At 48.2% G+C, this 18,618-nt stretch overlaps 1 protein-coding gene across 6 annotated transcripts in view; it reads right to left on the reverse strand.

Annotated features, from left to right (window-relative positions):
- The window catches only part of LOC116944821 (uncharacterized), a 44,979-nt gene extending 33,459 nt beyond the window's left edge, over nucleotides 1-11,520 (reverse strand). Inside the window, exons 1-2 of one of the 6 annotated variants that reach the window (XM_032958581.2) lie at nucleotides 10,320-11,520; nucleotides 722-794 (exon numbers count right to left, since the gene is read on the reverse strand). In XM_032958581.2, the coding sequence (XP_032814472.2) occupies nucleotides 722-794; nucleotides 10,320-10,349 (103 nt within the window). In that variant the 5' untranslated portion in view covers nucleotides 10,350-11,520. Of the gene's footprint in view, nucleotides 1-721; nucleotides 795-2,285; nucleotides 5,946-6,238; nucleotides 6,340-10,319 lie in introns of those variants that run through there. The other 5 variants (XM_032958582.2, XM_032958579.2, XM_032958578.2 and 2 more) reach the window with 5 other exon arrangements.
- Between the last annotated feature and the right edge of the window lie 7,098 nt (nucleotides 11,521-18,618).

An 18,618-nucleotide genomic window follows, 5' to 3' on the forward strand; every position in this document is an offset into this window, starting at 1 on the left:
GTTCACCAAGTATCAATACACTGTGAAATACAAGTCGACATCATCGTGGAATGCGTTGATGTTGTCTGCCGACCGAGCCATCATTGAAAAACAGCTTCTTAGGTCAATGGGCTTTACTCGGGAAATGCATTTATGATTCTGAATCTTCTGACATTACATTTCATTGTCTTTCTAGGTTGCCGAGTACCTAAATAAACCAAGCAAGACAGACACATGTGGCTCAGCGGTCCATCGCGAAGCCCCCAATCGTAAAGTTGGAGTTCAAATCCTCGTTTGGGGGTTCATTCAGCCCATCATTCCTCCAGAGTCAATCAAATAGGTATCACTATGTAGGGAAGTCAGCTTTGGTTGTCCTACGGATAGAATCATCCCTGCTCTAAAATGGGGAATTTTCACCACTGGCCCAGGGCTGTCTAACGGGAGATTAGCACCATCTCAATGTTAATTTGATCAGGAAATAACTTTAGACTTTTTTGCCCCGGCTGTGGTGTGTAAAAGAGGACTGGACAAATATTGAAGGATTAGGGGTAATATTCAGCTCTGCAGTGAAAATAATGGAATATACAGCATTAGGCATATCGTGTAAACTGTATTGGGACTTTGTTGACAATCTGTAGAACATATGTGAAGGTTTCTCGGACATTACAAGCAGCATAATTTAAAAGACAATTGCCGAATTAACACATTTGCGAGCCTGGCAGCAACTACACATGCTGCATACCTTGCATATCATCCGCAACCTTGTTGCAGTCGCGTCCAGCCACAGTTACCTGGGATTCCACCTCCTTATCAACCTGTACAGCAACAACGAAAATATAAAATCAGACCAAAAACGTTCTCACGAAGCCAAACATTCAAATGCGTAGAGCCACATTTTAATTGAGCGACGGTGGTGCAGTGGTTGAGCCGTTAACCCAACGACCATACTTCCATTCCCAGCCACAACAGGAGTGGTGAATTGCCTTAACCTGAGCCTAACCTTCAACAACCTGCAACGACCAGTATGGTGAGGTATGGCCAAAACTGGCCTTCAACCATCAGTGGATTAACAAAGGGTTGAAATAACGCTTGCATAAAATATATCTATCTCACCAAATATGAAAAACAAAATGGCTTGAATTGCCATTATTGTTACTTACTGCACTTATATTATTGGAAACCATTGTAGTGTGAGTAGGAACTCATGCGTGTGTGTAGATGGGCATCTGTCAACAGATGAAACAGACTGTGGGAACTACTACAGGTCAATGTCCATATCTTCTTCCCAGCAGACCAAGACAAGGGCCAAAAACATCGGAGGAATTTCCCGTTTTTATGCGTTGTTCCAAAAGGGACAAAAGTAATGACCTCACTTCTAAAAGCAAATCGTTTCACCAGCCAGCCGCTGCAATACGGTGCACTTTTGAAACTTAAGTGTACATTTCACAAAGCGCGATTGGCAAGGGTCATAGGCAACAACTGTCGAACGCCAGCAACATGTGAAACGGTTTTAAATCGGAAACGTCGCACGCCTTTGGACATAGCAATTAGGTGTAAAGCGATTTGAAAGATGAACGACAAACAGATGTTTATTCCAAATACTCGCCATCAATTAAAACGCAAAACGCTTTCCTACTTGCTGGTCTTCGAGAGATCTTGCAAGGGTGGAAAAAAATACATTTGATCTCAAAGTCTAAAAGCCAACTTTCTGCTTTTCCACTCAGAGAACAAATTAACCTGAGCATTGCAAGCAAATTGTATTTTTGGCAGCTATTCATCTGCCAAGTAAAATAACTCCCGGAACCATTATCAATTGCAGACCAAGAGGTTTACCTCTTCGATGCAAACAGCACAGACGTACAACCCACAACTGGCAGCTATAGACACTGCTAACCCCACCTTTTTCCCAGCAGGTTTTGCAAGATACATTGATTGCAAAGAGACTGCCAGCAGGGCAGATGTTCTGCAGTTAGCCAAAAAGGAAGCCAAGAGAGTACAGTACTTTTCAAATACCTACGATAGCACTCTCTCAAAAACAGTGGGCCTGGCTTTGGCTGGCATGCTGGGGCTATATGAAGGTTGCTTCACATTAAAGGAGCCAGAGGTTGCTGTGTGTGAGCCTCCACACACAACCTTTGAAGAGTGCTCATCACACCTCCAGGCCATTACTGTACTCGACACTTCCCAGCAGACAACCAAGGACAGGAACCAATTGCACGCAGAGCGCGTGCCACGAGGACGCCTGTGGGCCGAGTGCACGCGCGTGCGTGCGTACACCGGGGCACGCGCGCGCGCGCCACCGCTACCTGCAGCCCCCTCTCATCCCGAACACGTGAAGCTTGCACAAGCCCAAGATGGCTGCCGCCACCGCCGCCGCTCATTCCACCGGATCAGCTGACACGCCGCTACCGCTCTTTCGTTTAGGCCAAGGGCCGATTTCAAAATACGAGTCCCACCCGACTCGGGAAAACCAACCACCACGTCTCGTTCGGGCAAAGACCTGTAAATCTTTTCGAGGCTGACATTCGGAATTATAGGCAAAACGCTCGGCTTTTGTTGTCGTTTTTTTGCAAGGATTCCACCAAAAAAAAGCCCTTTTATGAGCACAACAAAAGGCAGGAATGGCACACTCGACGCCAACCTATGAATAGCCACGATTGTGACTTGCCTGCTAGAGGTCTTGCAGGGCGTGTGCACATCAACAGCCGGACGTTTTGTTGACCAATAACTTTAACATTGTAACATCACTTACATTACACTGACCTGTCCCGATGTTGCCAGCACGTATGTTAGCGAAATTAAACTGGACACTCAATCCAAGCACACGACGGCATGTGGGGGATGACTGACGCAAGACAACACTTCTAGAGAACGCTCAAATGTCGGGCCTGCGTTCTCCTCCCTCGTGTCAGCTCCGGAGTAACAATGGGGCCAAATCAAATCTCTCCACCTTTGTTCTTTTGCCAGTTAAATCGCTTCGTCCTTGCACACATTTTGTTCAATGTCATCGCCTGTCTTTGTTACATCAGTCCATCTTATTAGGTGTCTCCCTCTACTGCTTTGTTCCTTGTACTCAAGTACGGGCTTCGAGTTGAGGTGTGTGTATATGTACAGTATTAATAAAAAGCGCTGTGCGTACATTTGTGCAGCACATCCAAACCATGCTAGTCATCCGTCCATGCACGGCCACGAAGCGGAGATCGCCACAACATAGAGAATACGTCCTTATCAGCAGGAAGAAAAAGTGACATTAGACAAACAGCCCACGTACACGAAAGTGTACTTTAACAACACCATGTACAGCTCTTACAAGAGAAAACAAGGAAGTAGATGACCGACCGAACAGTATCACCCGTTTCGCACGAGCCCTCAATTGCCACATCTCCTCAGGCATTCCTGACATTTTCAAGGGACTTTGCTTTCCGGTTAGAAAAACAGGGCTCCTCCTCCCAGAGCAGGCAGCCTCGGGTGGATAGAGTGGTCTTCAGACCTGTCCTGCCACGTGGTTTCCATGGTTCTGCCTGACAAGAAGACGCCACGAGATTATTTGTTTGCCGAGTCACGGCAGGACCGACCGGAGGACCTGTGACTCCGTCCAACTCTATGATGGGCCAACTCGCGTGACATGCCTTCACTACCGTCAGCTGCTAGCATTCCCACCTCCTCAAATAACCATAAAACAAACCCTTCATTGCAATTACTGGTCTTAAAATCTAAACAATGCCTGCACGCCCGGTCGTCGAATTGTCCATGCCTTCACGACAATAACAGCAAATATAAGAACTATATTGTCTACACACACACACACTCTTTAGTCCATCAGCCGATTGTTTTTTTCAGACAAATATCCAGCAGAAATTGTTCATGCAAGCAAACTCTGGTCCAGTTTATACATTCTGGATCTCATCATCAGCGGCCAGGCTTGTTAAACAAATGCTGCTCAGCTCCCAGATGTAATTGGCATGAGATATTACCCACAGAGTTGAACTGCAACGATTGGTCGTAAAATGCAGACAATGCCTTCACTACTAAATTGTTTTCACAACTAAACTATTCCTTAAATACGATGTCTTATTGTCAACAGATAATTAAGTTTAAAATGACAGCTTCACTGCAATTATCTATTCAAATTGAATGGTGGCGCAGTGGCGAGCACACAATTTGCTGTCAAGGTGACGAATTCAGTTTGATTTTACTAAAGTCACTGGTCAGTTAAAACTAAACCTGTAATCAGCAGCATGGTGAAATATAGAAAAACAATCATGATCGACAGTGCGATATGACCTTCATCCAGCAGTGGATTGACGAAGGTTTAAAATGTAGCATTTTTGTATTTAATTACCTGTTAGCACGCTGCTCTACGAACCTGGCCACCCAAGTTCGATTCTCAGCCCAGCTAACATCAATGGCGAGCCATATCTAAGTAGGTCCTGGGGTCCCCCCTTCAAAACCAGTACTCGCCAGCAAGATGAAGTATGGTCAAACGTCCAACATAATGGACATAGCATGGGAAGCCTTTATCAAGCAGTGGATTGACAAATGCCTTTTTGTTTTAACATTATTTATATAATCCGAGCTGCCTTTGCTACAAAACAGGTACTACTAAAAGAAACTTGCAACTAAATACTGTAATTCCTTCAATAAAATGTACTGTGTTCACAATCTCACATGTCATCACTACAAACGATATAAGATGGAGAAGCCTCATATCGTTGTTTTAATAGAAACTTCCATCACCACCAGAATTCACCCTTCGCCAGAGAATGCTGCCTCAATTATCAGAGCTGTCTTTACCAGAAGATGTCTTCAATAGTACAGCTATAATTATTAGCAAGTGGTATCCTATTTACCAGAGCTACCTTCACTTTTTCACCAAAGCTGATTTTAATCACATGTTTATGATACTGCATGGACAATAGTGCACGTGCACAAATGACAACAAACTTACATTTTCACATAACACTGCCCTATAGTTAAATTATAGGCGGCGATTTCGGCGATGACCCTTCATGGCAGAGGTGATTTCGAAGGTGCTAAGTTTAATGTGGTGTGGTCTTCACTATCCTCCAGCATGTTTTGACATGGAGTCACTTCTACCATGAAAATAAACTCACTTAACCATGCAACACAGGAACACAGCAACCCCCCTCATCAGTCAAACTTCACGTGCTCTGCTGAACGCTCTTTTTCTTGCATTACTGTTGTTGAACACAAGCCCACACGGCCCAAAACGCCAAGCGGCCAGCAACAAACAGCAGTGTTTGAATAAAGCGCGAGGTGAAGCGCTTAACACAAACATGAGTGCTTGGCCGTAGGGTTACGTCTTTAGGAGACCCTAGCTGCATGAACACACAATGGATTATTAATTAACATTAGATTTCTTGAGCCGTCTGTGGTTGGATCAATTCCGCAAAAAGACTGCCAGATCATCACCAAACCACCGCGTTTTTTTTTTTACCAAAGGCAACGAAAATGAAAGAAGCACAGATCTGCTATCAACGTTGGCACATGCCCTAGCCATTCACGAGTCCAAAGTTCGAACATCTTCACCCAGGAGACTGAGAACGGCGAAGTGCGACCTCCTGGGGCTCTGAGGAGGACAAAGCCGAATGCTGCCCCTGGATAAAACTTCCACAAAGCAGGCACTCAAGACCTCACATTCCTCTATCTCTCATCTCCACTCCCGTCCCACTGAGCAGCACTGCCAGCGGAGAGGAACTCCACGCGTGGCTGCGGAGAAGCAGGAGAAAGAAAGAACCGCCACGATCTTTTAGCTCCACCATCCATCTTCTCCATCACCACTACCTCCAACTCAACAAACACCACGTACTGCTCAAACACCTCCTCCAAAACCACCTCCTGCACCATCACCGACTCCACCGCCACCTCCTCCACGCACAACCACTACCACATCTTGATCTGCTCCATCTCAGCGCCCGAACGTGCTGGCCACCACGCAAGGCCGGGGCCCCGCAACCCGCATTACCCGCCGCGTCCCGCCCGCGCGCACGCATCCCGCGCTCCCACGCAGGGTCCGGGGCCCCCATCCGCTCCTGGAGCAGAGGGAGCGGGAGGGCGGAGCGGGGGCTTCCTTCGCATTCCTCCTGCGCCGGTACTGCCAGAGGAGGGGGGTCCTTCCGCGGGGGTCCGGCGCTCGGTTGTGGCCTCGCGAGGGGTCCCCTCGGCGCGGGGGCCCTGCGGGGGCCCGCGGCTCGGCAAGCGAGCGCGGGCGAGGACGCGGCGCGCCGCCTCCACTCACCTCGCTCGGCGGGGCGGCCATGGCCGACGGGCGGCAGCGCGCACGCGCGTCGTGACGTCACGGCGCGAGCGGGACCGTCCGAACGGGGACCCCCCTCAGCCTCCACTCACTTATGAGGCCCCCCCCACACACACACATCATGGAAAATAACAAAGGGGGGGCATCAGAAAAAATGTAGAGCCACCCAAATTGAGACGGTCAGATGGTTGTAAAAAATAGTATCTCGTACACGGGGGACCCCCTCCCTCACTGAGCAAAGCCCCCCCCCACTCCTCAGGAAAAAGGGGGGCCCTAACAGAAAAGGGGGGGCCCTAACAGAAAAGGGGGGTTCTAGGCAGACGAGGGAGCAAGGGGCCCCCTCTCGCACCGGCGCTCTTCACACGGGGTCCCTCAGTCCAACGCTGTTCTTAACACAAAAGGTATATCGCATATGGTATGAGACGAGGGATACCTCGCACGAGGGCCCTTTCACACGCGAGTTCGCTCACTCGAATGGGGCCCTTAATAGTGGGTCCATTACAAAAAAGGATGTCTCCTACATGGGTCTCAGAGAAGGGTGCCTAAATTTACCGAACGAACCAAGAATAGAAGGGTGCCTCTCACACAGAGCCTCTCGCTCCAATGGGGTCCTTAACAACGGGGTCCTTAACAACGGGGTCCTTAACAGCGGGGTCCTTAACAACGGGGTCGTTAACAACGGGGTCCCTCACACGGCATTCTACTTACACAAGGGTTTCCTCTGAAGGAGCCCCTCTCTCCAGCGGAGTGCTTGATACAAGGGGTCTCCTCGCACAAGAATCCCCCTCACACACCGACAAGGGCCGCCCATTGGTCCCTCGTCACCACTCAGGGCCGACAGGGCCTCAGGGCTGGCACACCTTGCTCCAGCAGGGCCCATTATACGGGGCCACCACGGTCCCTGTCGATCGTCTCCTCCTCATCGTCGTCATGACAATCATGCCATTTTCCCAGAATTTGGCTGCGGAGGGCAGTGCAACAAAAAAAAAACTTTGGGTAAATTACTGTACAGTACTTCTATGCTCCCCGACTTCACCAATCCGCACTGACCAGTGTGAAGTAAGGTCCTATGAATCCCACAATCCACAGTGCGTGCTGAGGCCATTATCCAGCAGTAGATTGACGAGGGTGTTGTACGTGTTACCCATGATTAGAGCCTCACTGCGTCTCAAGACGTTTCCGGGAGGTAACTGCACTGTGATATCTGGCCAATATAATTCATGCCACGTACTAAGAAACCACGTACAAGAGGAACACTCAAAACTCCGCACGGACAGATTAAATAATCCATTGCTCTACCGCCATCTCCTGGCCACATGGCAGCCCAAGCGCATACTCTACCTGCCTTTCTCATCCCAATCTGTTTCATGCCACTCAGCTCACCCTCTTCTCTGCAATCATGCACATACTTCTCAAGCTGACGATGGTGATTGTGAGATACGAGACCAAGGTGGTCCATGAGTTCGACTCCTTTCCGAGGTAACAAGCTTCACAGGGGCCGACAGAGACGGCTAAATATATCGTGTTAAGGTCTCTCAACGCTAAACATATCGCAAAGACTTTCCCTCACCGTTCACCATAGAATACAATATACGTACAACAAAAACTCAATACATTCGTCAATAACACTGCCTTAAAAGAAAACTATACAATTGGTAACGTTTCAGGCAATGGCCCTTCTTCACAGCCCATGATGTAGTTAGACAATGACGAGTTCGCATGTGGCCGCACTTGCAGCACTACAACCAAGTTGCCCCACTCTTCGTTCTTCCGGCTCTGCGCCTTTACCTTTCTCAGCCCCTTCTTCTTCAGGCCCCACCATCTCTTTCACTCTCAGTGTCTCCAACTGTTACAGCCTCACGTCGGTTCTCCACTGACGCCCCCTCGGTGTGGAACTCTCATCCCTTTGCACACCCGCAACATCAAATTCACTCTGACTTTCAAGAAACATCTAAAGGCCTCTCTATCTGTTTGGGTGATTATTTCGAGCAGCCCCTAGCTTGGATCCACGTGTTCTAAATATTATTACTAAGGCCGTGAGACCAGACACAACTTTTGGATGTCACCCTGACTTAGTGATCTGAGCCATCGGCAGCAGCTGCTGGTAAGACATTGCAACAGATAAGTGTGCAGTGTATTATTGTTCATAACAATGGGAGAATCTGCACAGCACGGCCGTGAGGCCCTCAACATTGTGAGAAGCCGCGAGCCCGACAGGTTTCAGTTTTCAGTTTCATTTATTTGGTATAGCCCTGTGAGCCATTCGGCTCTTGAATCGGGTGCAACCGCAACAAACAAACAAAATGAACAAGAAAACATCTTAAAGTGACTATGTGACTGTGCAAACAGAAAATCCATGAAAACAGCAAAATATTCCTGAAAAAAGCACCGTACACCAACGCTGTGTGCAAAAATCCCAGTGGGATGCATGTCAAACAACAACAACCACAAGACAACTTAGATTAAGGCCATCAGTCTAACTCCGTACTACAACAAACAAACATGGCCAAACCAAAAAACGTTTTCGACATCACCAAAATAAAGCCATAAAAGCAATGTAACAGTGATCATAGGAACTGTGACCGAATTTTCACAATAAACGACATAAACAACATGTAACACCAAACCCTAGAGCCATAGCTGGCTGCATGAGCCACTCCACAACAACAGGAGCATCAATCGGAGTATCAACATTTTCAATGCACCTTTAAGATCAGCCCACTAAATAAAATACAGATAATACTTTGCAGCGGTCATCCGGAGCGAAACATTTTATTTATTTTAGGTAACGATCATTGAGACCTGACATGGGCTAGCAGTGGGTCTGGGGGGGTTAAGGGTGGGCGGATTCAAGGCGACGATCCAAATCCCTCTTAGAGCAATAGAATAATAAATAATAATGGATGATGTGTACAATATAGTTGGTAACATCTTCAGATTCAATCTTCATTTGAAGCTTTCGTGACTCCATCGAGACATCCCTATCCGTTGTATGATTTCTAAACCGGTGTTGCATTAAGCGCCTGGACATTGTAAATAGCAGAGCGAATAAGCAGCGCCGTGCACGATGACCTACATTGTCCGATCCAAGGTAAAATAGTAATGTCATTTCAACGTCGTCCTCATGAACTACATGCTCTCACACGCCTTCAAATGATTGCCCTCCTTCGTTGACATTGGTGAAGCGGTCTAAGACGAGTTCTCCGCACATTGTATCGACAGCGAAGCACGTGGGCCGTGTTGTGACTCTACAGATGACCGCGTTTGATTAGAATCCGCAGCCATGTATTTATACCACCCATGTTCACACAGGAAAGCATCTCCGAGTCTCAATGCTCTTTAATCGGGAGAGTCCTGCCAAGTTCTCGTAGCAGGGGGTAATGCTGCCGTGTGTAATTGAGTAATCATGTTTGTTTGGGTGATCCGTGGCCAACTCGAGGTGAAGATCAATTCACTGCTGCCTGAGGTCCTCCCTCCCCAAGCCTCCTCCAGCTCTCACGATGTCCGATGTCACAGTCCCACCTAGTTACCTCGCTCCATCTCCCCCAGACTCCACACTGGAGCAGAGGTTGTCCCATACTCCTGGCTCCCCCCCTTGGGACCAGTGACAACCTCACCGTCAATCCTCACAAATGTGAGCGGACCACCGTGCACCAATACCATTGCTTAAACTTGATTTGGTGCTTTCGTGACTGCAGGAATTACTCTTTGTTTTTTTCGGTAAAGTCACGTAGAAATAACATTAAAACAAACATTAAAACAAATTCTAACATCGGAGCATCCTGCAACGATTGCGTGGTACACTTCCCAGGCGCCTTGCGGACCACCAGTTGGGTCGTGTCCGGGTACCACTCCCTCACTACTCTGGAGTCTAATCTCGAGTGGTATATCTCTCGAGAATCCCGGGTTCCCGCCGACAATAAAACATCACCATCGCTCTCTCCTCCATCTGCTGTAAAACCTTGCCTGTGGAACGTACAGATCCGACCAGGCCGACAATTACACCCGGCATCGTCGTCATCATCACCATCCTCCCTGCAATAGAAACGGAGACATCTCTTACCAGACCGTGACCATCCTTTACCAAATCCATCCACAAAGCAGCAGCAGCAGCAATTGCTCAAGCTGCTATTGCTGCTGAATCAGCCCTGCCACGTGGCCGCGTTGCGAACCCAACCCCTGCTGCTTAATGCCGAGCCGCCGACTGCTGCTGCTGCAGCTGCTGCTGCGGTGATGCTGCTGCAAGGGAAAGGGATGAATCCCCTCCGCTCATCGTGAACCCCCTTGGTGAACCCCCCTCACTGGGATCTCCGTGATCACGCCGAGTGCTGCCGATATACAGTCAATAAGGCTGCTTGCCCTGGTTGCAGCCTCAGCCACCGACGTGTCTTCCGTCTCCCTGATGTATGTGTTCGGAACTGGATTGATGTTTGGATGATGGAACAAGTCGGCAGCTGTCACAACGAGAAGATAACGCCCCTGCCAGGCAGACACGTTGCAGATGACTGCCTTGCGCACATGGACAACATTATTCTTGTGTACTGTACTACTACTGCACGTATTGAAGCAGGTTGGAGTCTGCTTCGTGCTTGCATGGAACACTTATGTCTGGGAATACCCAGACCTATTTAGAGATTGGGCTGTGAGTGTGGCCAGGGTAATGGCAGCACAGATGTGGATTATTGAATCCATCTGTGCAGAGCTATGCGCGTTGCACCCCTTGCTTGTATGCGTGGTGTATTTTTTTTGTCCGGGTTTGTCGGTTCCCTCTCACGTGGAGTCAGACACTCATTGCTGTTTCTTCACTTGGTCAGATATCCCAGTGAGAGCAGGACTCTCCTGAGGAACGTGTCTTGGCAATCGCGGAAGCTTTCTTCGGGTAAACAATATTACCCAGTGCCACTATTAACACCGGCCCATCGGTGATGTGGGACGTTGCTGGACGAGAATGGTTGCCAATGTTTATATTTTTATTCGTCTTTGTTGCTGTGGTTGATTGAGACTGCCGTGGATCAGAAGCAACACGAGGCTTCTACGCTTCAACATTGCTTCAGCCCAAGCTCCACACAAGTAGAGGGCGCAGTCAACAATGAGTCTGTATCTCTCACTCTTGTTTATTCAACTGCAGCAGCCCGACGTGGCCACTGTCAGGCGCCAGTCCCTGGAGCTCACTGCAAGGTGGGAAGTGGGTGGGGAAGCAGAGGCAGCCGTCTGCCCCCTGGGCCCCCGTCCCCTGGAATGAAGCCCCCGGTTGGACTCCAGACACAGGGGCCACCACGCTGCCCACGCCGCAATATGGCCGCGGCGGAGCGGCGTGTAATGGCCGCTGCCGCCCCTGCTGCGTGGAGCCCCACTTCACAATAAGAGTCCCGCCAGTGGAGGAGGAGACCCCCGGGCTGAGGGGGCCCCTCGTTGGTCCTCACGGGGGCCACCTCCAGCACGGGTTCTTGCCAGCGGCGGCAAATGCCAATTGTAGCAGAAATTAGAGTGGGGGTTTCATTCGCGGCGGGCATAATCGTCGCCATCATCGTGATTGGCACCATCAAGGGGCATCGTCGTCACCAGAAGCAGTAAAAGCCATTAGGATCAACAGCTGCAGATTGAGCAGAAGTGCCAATAATGATGTTCATAAAATTACCATCACCACAAATGTCATTGGCAACATCGACAAAAGCGTACCAGTAGCAAGGCAAAAACACATCGTCATCATTAACAAGCAGTAGCAGTCCCAGCCACATCACACCAACAGCAGCACGAACGTCATCAAAACAAACAGCAACCACAATCGGTAGCAGCAGCAGCACCGTCAGTATAATCACGTTCTCAGCAGCACAAACATCATCATCATCATAACAATCAGAAGCAGCATAATTATCTGCAGGCTCGTCATCATAACAGCTGTCAGCAACTTCGCCCGAGCACGACATCCATCATCGAGTCTCCCGAAGTCGACTTAGCACCTCCAACAGCCACGTCTGCATGGTGGTTAGAGTCAACTCGTGTCAGTGTTGCATTAGAAATCGTCCGCGTAACTGTACGTTCATTTCTTTAGAAACGCTTTTTGTGTTGAGTTTGTTGTACTTCCCCCGCCCCTCCGACTAGCACGGTTGGCTACGTACGGTGCGAAATAAGTTTTAGCATACAGCTCACCTGTATCCATATATATACACCAGCGGTGTGCTGCTGTCTAATACGGTGCTGAAGACAAGTACGGTGTGACAGGGCCTCTGGTCAGTGTGAAGGAGACTTCCTTTAAAATTGACCCTGCAGCCGCTCCAGATGTAAAGAGCTCGAGTCCATCACGGCAGTCGGTGACCAACGTGAAACAGCGGCCCTTGTTCAAGCAGGCACCTGCATGCAGCAATACCCCGCTTTACGTCGCCTCCTTTTACGTCGTTTCGCAGATACGTCGTCACTTTATCAACACCACACTGCCGGATTTGCGTCGCCTCTCTCAGCATTCGCCTCCACCTTCCCCCCTGTATCTCGCTTAGATGTTTACATCGTTTACGATATTCGTCGTCGCACGTTTCGGGAAGGCATCCCTTCCGTAAAACCGTGGTGTTACTGTATGTGTGTTTCGATCGGCGTTGACATTCCTGGTCTCAACGCCACAGTCGGACCGGTTGCAACAACAAAAACAACTCCTTCGGGCTTGCGAGGTGTTTGTTGTTGTGAGGAATCGCTCCATCCCCACCTTGGAACCCTGCTCGGCACCGACTCTACCGGTAGTTCGGTGTCAGAACGCTGTGTGATCGGTGTCGACTCGTTACGTGCATAGTTGTCACCCCATGCGGTTTTCCACACGTATTCTTGTGCAGGGAAATTGAGTTTTCAGGTCCACACGGCACACAACCGTTTCAATACGGGCAACAAAAAAGTGTCATTTCTTTGTTTCTCCCTTGTGATGGGACTTTGTAGGATGAACGTTGAGGTTTATAAGGGCACGGGGGTGATCGATACGGTGTGAATTGGTCTGTAATAAGGTCGGCAGTGATAAGGGTTTGACAGGTGTGTAGCAGTGACGTGCGGTGAGGTCAATGGCTAGGGAGGCAGTGGCTCGTCTTAGAGTCAGATTCACACACTGAGGGGGGCGTGGCCTCGCTGAGGGGGCGTGGCCTCACTGAGGGGGGCGTGTTAGACACGTCCCCTCAGTGAGGCAGACGTGATAGCTGCCTCCCCTGGTGCTTCATTGCAGTTTCATGACGAGACCAGCTAGCCTAAATATCTTTATACACATACGTGAAATAAGTTACCTGGAGTATGGAAGGCGAGGACATTAAATGAAGGTGTCTACAAAACATTACATTGGTGACATACTGAGATAGTAACAGGCACGCGCTTATTGCCCGCGCTCCATCCAGTTACTGAGGGGTTGCGCAATCAGAGGGGAGGCTGAGCTCGTCGCTGCCTCACCTCTCGTCTCTTCCTGTATTTGCAGCGGAGCTATGCAAATGTGGCGATTTTGACTCTAAAAATGATTGGAATCGTACAGAAATGACATTTATAACACAGATCAGTGGAAAAATCTTGATATTTATTTGTTTTTTTACTTTTCGTTAGCTATTTTCATTGGAGTATGACAGGTGAGGCTCTGCCTCCCCTGACCGCACGTCCCTGGTGTGTGTGCGTGACAGTCTCTCGACATGAACGTCAAATGAAGTCCATTATAATCCATGGCGTTTGCAGAATTGGGTTATAGGTTAGCAATTGCTTCAGCAAGCAAATTATGCGCCAAATTCGACTTTCCGGGTCTCATCAGCGGTCAGACCTTGTGAAACGGAAACTTCTTAAAAATGCAAATTTAGCTCTGGTGGTGCCTTTGGCACCACAGCCGCGTTTCACAGGGGGGCATCGTGGCATTTGCTTCCCAAGTTAAAAGTGGAAAGGACAAACATCTTTAAATAAATGAACTGTAACACGATGGTAATTATACATATAGTAAACAGTAGGAACCACAGACGAGCGGGAAGGCCGCAGCAGCCACGCGGTGAGCCGGCTCCAACAATTGTTAAAGCTCTGCTGTCCTCTGTGTATACACATGTAGGTCAGTAACACTTCGTCTGTCTGTGTATATACACGTGTAGGTCAGTGACACTTATACTGTCTTCTGTGTCTACACATGTATGTCAGTAACACTTAGACTATCTGTGTATACACATGTAGGTCAGTAATACTTAGGCTGTCCTATGTCTATACACATGTAGGTCAGTAACACTGAGTCTGTCCTCTGTGTCTACACAGGTAGGTCAGTGACACTTAGACTGTGTATACACATGTAGGTCAGTGACACTTAGACTGTGTATACACATGTAGGTCAGTGACACTTCGTCTGTCCTCTATGTCTACACATGTAGGTCAGTGATACTTTGTCTGTGTATATACATGTAGGTCAGTAACACTGAGTCTGTCTTCAGTGTCTACACATGTAGGTCAGTGACACTTAGACTGTCCTCTGTGTCTACACATGTAGGTCAGTGACACTTAGACTGTCCTCTGTCTATACACATGTAGGTGAATAACACTGAGTCTGTCCTCTGTCTATACACATGTAGGTCTGTAACACTGAGTCTGTACTCTGTGTCTACACATGTAGGTCAGTAACACTTAGTCTGTCCTCTGTGTATACACATGTAGGACAGTGACACTTCGTCTGTCCTCTGTGTCTACACAGGTAGGTCAGTGACACTTCGTCTATCCTCTGTGTATACACATGTAGGTCAGTGACACTGAGTCTGTCCTCTGTGTCTACACATGTAGGTCAGTGACACTGAGTCTGTCCTCTGTGTTTACACATGTAGGTCAGTAACACTTAGACTGTGTATACACATGTAGGTCAGTAACACCTAGTCTGTCCTCTGTGTTTACACATGTAGGTCAGTGACACTTAGACTGTCCTCTGTGTCTACACATGTAGGTCAATAACACTGAGTCTGTCTGTGTATATACACATGTAGGTCAGTAACACTTCGTCTGTCCTCTGTGTCTACACGTGTAGGTCAGTAACACTTCCTGTGTGTCTGTGTATACACATGTAGGTCAGTACACTGAGTCTGTCCTCTGTCTATACACATGTAGGTCAGTAACACTTCATCTGTCTCTGTGTATATACATGTAGGTCAGTGACACTGAGTCTGTCCTCTGTCTATACACATGTAGGTCAGTAACATTGAGTCTGTCCTCTTTGGTTCTATTCGGTAAAGTCACGTAGGTAAAAAAATCTGTATTTAAACCTACGTGAGTATGGATCCTTGCAGTCACGAAAGCTTTAAATCTAGAACTGAGTCTGTCCTCAGTATATACACATGTAGGTCAGTGACACTTCGTCTGTCCTCTGTGTCTACACATGTAGGTCAGTGACACTTCGTCTGTCCTCTGTGTCTACACATGTAGGTCAGTAACACTTCCTGTCTGTCTGTGTATACACATGTAGGTCAGTGACACTTCGTCTGTCCTCTGTGTCTACACATGTAGGTCAGTAACACTGAGTCTGTCCTCTGTGTCTACACATGTAGGTCAGTAACACTTCCTGTGTGTCTGTGTATACACATGTAGGTCAGTAACACTGAGTCTGTCCTCTGTGTCTACACAAGTAGGTCAGTAACACTGAGTCTGTCCTCTGTCTATACACATGTAGGTCAGTAACACTTCGTCTGTCTCTGTGTCTACACAAGTAGGTCAGTAACACTTCCTGTGTGTCTGTGTATACACATGTAGGTCAGTGACACTGAGTCTGTCCTCTGTCTATACACATGTAGGTCAGTAACACTTCATCTGTCTCTGTGTCTACACATGTAGGTCAGTGACACTTAGACTGTCCTCTGTATATGCACATGTAGGTCAGTGACACTTAGACTGTCCTCTGTATATACACATGTAGGTCAGTGACACTTCGTCTGTCCTCTACACATGTAGGTCAGTAACACTTCCTGTGTGTCTGTGTATACACATGTAGGTCAGTGACACTGAGTCTGTCCTCTGTGTCTACACATGTAGGTCAGTAACACTTCCTGTGTGTCTGTGTATACACATGTAGGTCAGTAACACTGAGTCTGTCCTCTGTGTATACACATGTAGGTCAGTAACACTTCCTGTGTGTCTGTGTATACACATGTAGGTCAGTGACATTGAGTCTGTCCTCTGTCTATACACAAGTAGGTCAGTAACACTTCCTGTGTGTCTGTGTATACACATGTAGGTCAGTGACATTGAGTCTGTCCTCTGTCTATACACATGTAGGTCAGTGACATTGAGTCTGTCCTCTGTCTATACACAAGTAGGTCAGTAACACTTCGTCTCTCCTCTGTCTATACACATGTAGGTCAGTGACACTTAGTCTGTCTGTGTATATACATGTAGGTCAGTGACACTGAGTCTGTCCTCTGTGTCTACACATGTAGGTTAGTAACATTTAGACTGTCCTCTGTGTATACACATGTAGGTCAGTGACATTTCGTCTGTCCTCTGTGTCTACACATGTAGGTCAGTAACACTTCAATTCTAGATTTGAAGCTTTCGTGACTACAAGGATCCATACTCTTTGGTTCTATTCGGTAAAGTCACGTTGGTAAAAAAATATAACAAAAATCACGACGTTTCGGCCACAACACAAGTGGCCTTCATCAGGTGAAGGGACCGTGCTGTCATGAGGACAGCGTTGGAGTGAAAACAGCCATGCCCAGGTCGCGTCCTTTAAGCTGTGTGGGAGGAAGCAAAACGCTTGACAAACGAATTAGCATAAAAATGAGCACGATGTACGTAGGAGGTGCATGGGACATGATGGACCAGGGGCGGGTGGGGACCATGACGGACCAGCAGCGGGGGGGGGGGGGGGGAGTAGAGTGAGTGGAGTGAGTGAGTGGAGTGAGTGAGTTAGTGGAGTGAGTGACTGGAGTGAGTGAGTGGAGTGAGTGGAGTGAGTGAGTGGAGTGAGTGGAGTGAGTGAGTGAGTGGAGTGAGTGAGTGGAGTGAGTGGAGTGACTGGAGTGAGTGAGTGGAGTGAGTGAGTGAGTGGAGTGAGTGGAGTGAGTGAGTGGAGTGAGTGGAGTGACTGGAGTGAGTGACTGGAGTGAGTGGAGTGAGTGAGTGGAGTAAGTAAGTGGAGTGAGTGAGTGGGGTGAGTGGAGTGAGTGAGTGGAGTGAGTGAGTGGAGTGAGTGGGTGGAGTGAGTGAGTGAGTGGAGTTAGTGAGTGGAGTGAGTGAGTGGAGTGAATTGAGTGAGTGAGGGGAGCGAAATAAGCAGCTGTGAAAGTTTGGGATACCACTACTTGAAAAAAATTACGGTACCATTGAAAATTAGTTTAATGTTTGGTTTGATTTAGAACATCTTTCCAATGATTGCTTAATTTGAAACCATCCTCTCGGTTGAAATTGTGTCTGTGTTTGTAAATCTGAATTGCCTCGTGAAGGATGTCGTTCCTGACTTACAGTACCCCGGAGTTTACAAATTGAGCTGCACCTGTGGTGAATGCTATATCGGGGAGACGAAGCGACATGTCTCTGACCGAATTCGCGAGCACAAATCAGATTTGAAACACGGCAGAACGAATTCTTCTGCCGTAGCTGACCACTGTTACAACGCTGTGGGTGATCACGATATAGTTTTCTCCGATACCAAGGTTCTCTGCAAACCCACGGGTTTTTATCAGAGATTTGTCCACGAGGCAATTCAGATTTACAAACACAGACACAATTTCAACCGAGAGGATGGTTTCAAATTAAGCAATCATTGGAAAGATGTTCTAAATCAAACCAAACATTAAACTAATTTTCAATGGTACAGTAAAAAAATAATCAAGTAGTGGTATCCCAAACTTTCACAGCTGCTTATTTCTCTCCACTCACTCACTCCACTCACTCACTCCACTCACTCACTCCACTCACTCCACTCACTCACTCCACTCACCCCACTCACTCCACTCACTCACTCCACTCACTCCACTCACTCACTCCACTCACTCCACTCACTCACTCACTCCACTCACTCCACTCCACTCACTCCACTCACTCACTCCACTCACTCACACCACTCACTCACTCCACTCACTCCACTCACTCACTCCACTCACTCCACTCACTCACTTACTCCACTCACTCCACTCACTCTACTCCCCCCCCCCCCCCGCTGCTGGTCCGTCATGGTCCCCACCCGCTCCTGGTCCATCATGGCCTATGCACCTACGTACATCGTGCTAATTTTTACGCTAATTCCTTTGTCAAGCGTTTTGCTTCCTCCCACACAGCTTAAAGGACGCGACCTGGGCTTGGCTGTTTTCACTCCAACGCTGTCCTCATGACAGCACGGTCCCTTCACCTGATGAAGGCCACTTGTGTTGTGGCCGAAACGTCGTTATTTTTGTTAT

Source organism: Petromyzon marinus, chromosome 22 (assembly GCF_048934315.1).
Source record: "Petromyzon marinus isolate PM22_M1 ecotype Great Lakes invasive population chromosome 22, UKy_Petmar_22M1.pri1.0, whole genome shotgun sequence".
Taxonomy (NCBI): Eukaryota; Metazoa; Chordata; class Hyperoartia; order Petromyzontiformes; family Petromyzontidae; genus Petromyzon; species Petromyzon marinus.